This window comes from Simochromis diagramma, unplaced genomic scaffold (assembly GCF_900408965.1).
Source record: "Simochromis diagramma unplaced genomic scaffold, fSimDia1.1 OVJJ01000571.1, whole genome shotgun sequence".
Lineage (NCBI taxonomy): Eukaryota > Metazoa > Chordata > Actinopteri > Cichliformes > Cichlidae > Simochromis > Simochromis diagramma.
The window spans coordinates 3,687,671-3,690,170 of NW_024386885.1; the positions used below are offsets into that span (position 1 = coordinate 3,687,671).

Below are 2,500 nucleotides of genomic sequence, written 5' to 3' on the forward strand. Positions count from 1 at the left end.
AATCAAAAAGGGCTCAAAAAATAAGAATTATCCAGATTATTTTAAAAAAGATAAAGATATCGTGCTTGAAAACTAAAGACATTGTAAATGAATTTAATGATTTCTTTGTAAATGTTGGCTTTAATTAGCAAAAGAAATTCCAGAGTCAAGAAATAATAACAGAGAGATGTCAGTTCAACAATTACAGGCCAATATCTCTGCTCCCACAGTTCTCAAAAATTTTAGAGAAGTTATTTGTTAATAGACTTGATAAATAATTGAGAAGCATAATCTCCTAAGTGATAACCAACATGGCTTTAGAGTGAAAAGTCCACTTCGATGGCAGTGATGGAACTTGTTGAAGGGATATCTAATGCTAGTAATAAGGAATATACTGTTGGTGTGTTTATAGACTTAAAAAGGCGTTTGATACAATTGATCTATATTAATGAATAAACTAGAGAGATATGGCATAAGAGGGTTAGCATACAAGTGGATGAAAAGTTACCTGGATGACAGAAATCAATAATGTAAAATCTAAGCAGTTGAAGGTAACTTGTGGTGTTCCTCAGGGCTCTGTGCTGGGCCCTAAATTATTCATATTATATATATAAATGGTATATGTAGTGTTTCCAAACTGTTAAAATGTGTGTTGTTTGCTGACGATACCACTCTGTACTGCTCAGGTAAAAACAGAACAGCTTCTGACTGCAGCGGAAAAAGAGTTAAATATATTAAAAAACTGGTTTGATGTAAATAAGTTATCGTTAAATATAAAGAAAACAAAATGTATTTTGGCACTAGACAAATGAAAAATGTATCCAAAATCAGGTTTAATGGAATTGAAATTGAAAGAGTGTACGAATAAATTTCTGGGAGTGATGATTGATGATCAGCTGGAAGTCTCATACAAACCACTGATTTTCTCTACAAAACAAACATGACCTGAACAAGAAATTAGATTCGCCTTGTCTCGTGCTGTCTTGCTTTGTGGTAATCTTTATTCTGTATCCACTGAATATTTGAATGCTGATCAATAAATCAAAACAGTGTCCCTACAGCATGTAAGAATATAAGGATAATTCTGGCAGACTTGGTTCTATGGTAGGTCTTAAAGGGTGAACCTGCTGCTGCTTAAATAAATTAATTTAACAGGAATCGTCATGTTTCCAGCTAAGCTATCAGGATCCACAGAATCACTGCGGGGAATCGCAGCCGGCTGGACTGGACCAGGACTACACTTCCTGTTTTGTGAGGGAGAACGCGGTTGTGTTGGCGTTTTTGCTGCAGTGACTCACTTGAAGCAGTAGGGGAGGGTGTTGGGTCTCAGCACGCCCTGACTCTGGCTCTGCTCGGCCTTGTACAGAGGGTTGGTGTACTCGCCTCGGTCCTTCCACAGCTGAGGCCACACCGAGTGAGTGCGCTCATGAAGCCTGCAGACACACATCGCACAGCCTTTACCTCCGTGACGCAGATACGAATAAAACTGGATTATAAGCGGCGTGCTCGCCGTCGCCTGGACGAGCTGTTGTAGCGATGAAAACATCTGTGGTCTGTGACGAGGAGTGGCAGGTGATGAACGACGGACGGTTCCTCATTAAAAACATTCAAGGTTTCTGCACTTCCTGTTTCTTACTTCCTTAAATAAAAACGAGCAGCGGGCAGATATCCACGCAGACGGGACTGCGACGACATCAGACCATGAACACATTCTGTCCAGTTTCAGAAACTCATCTCGTTTAAATAAAAGCTACGACGACTGATTTCCTTTAACACAGGAGAGCGAGCTCCTCGAGGGCCGGCGTCCTGCAGCTCTCAGACGCGTCTTTCGTCCAACGCGGCTGATTTAAAGGTCTCGAGTTCTCCAGAGGCCCAGTAATGAACTAATCATGTGATGCAGGTGTGCTGACCCAGGGTGCGATCTAACACCTGCAGGACGCCGGCGCTCGAGGCCTGGAGTTCCCACAGGATCAGTCGCTGGTTTCTACTTTTTCCTCTTTGGATCCGTCACATAAACAGGACTGATTTCTTAAATCTATTCAGACCCTGAAAAGCCGACTCGCCTGCTCACAGTAAGAGCCCGTGAATCCGGGACGCTCGTGCTCACCTCATGTCCCGACGCTCCTTCTGGCTGTTCCCAGGAAGGTCCCGTACTGACACGAGTACACGTGAGCGTGGATGGCGATGAGGAAGCGCTCGTTGAACTCAAAGGCACACGGGAACTGCTCTGACAGCTGCCACACGCACTCCAGGAACTGGTCGATGACGGGGGACACCTCTTTGGGATCTCTGTCCAGGTGAGCGTACCTGCGGGGCACAGACAATATTCATGTGTTCAATCAGGTAAAGAGCAAATATGAACGAGTAATTAAACTGCTGATGCTCTCGTTGAACGTCAGCTGTACAGGTAAGCTTGACATCACTAACAGAAACTAATGAACCGTCATCACGTCTGATGTCTCACGTTTACCGGAGTCTGTGGTCACGTCTCTGCAATCATGAGATTGAAACATAAGAACTG

General features: G+C 43.4%; 2 protein-coding genes across 2 annotated transcripts in view; both read right to left on the reverse strand.

Annotated features, from left to right (window-relative positions):
* The window catches only part of LOC120734512 (myotubularin-related protein 7-like), a 7,869-nt gene extending 6,725 nt beyond the window's left edge, over positions 1 to 1,144 (reverse strand). Inside the window, exon 1 of the mRNA XM_040033340.1 lies at positions 1,133 to 1,144. Within this exon, the coding sequence (XP_039889274.1) occupies positions 1,133 to 1,144 (12 nt within the window). The remainder of the gene's footprint in view (positions 1 to 1,132) is intronic.
* A 114-nt stretch (positions 1,145 to 1,258) lies between these two features.
* The window catches only part of LOC120734670 (myotubularin-related protein 7-like), an 8,151-nt gene continuing 6,909 nt past the window's right edge, over positions 1,259 to 2,500 (reverse strand). Inside the window, 3 exon segments of the mRNA XM_040033610.1 lie at positions 1,259 to 1,412; positions 2,087 to 2,120; positions 2,123 to 2,286. Coding sequence (XP_039889544.1) covers positions 1,274 to 1,412; positions 2,087 to 2,120; positions 2,123 to 2,286 — 337 coding nt within the window. The 3' untranslated portion in view covers positions 1,259 to 1,273.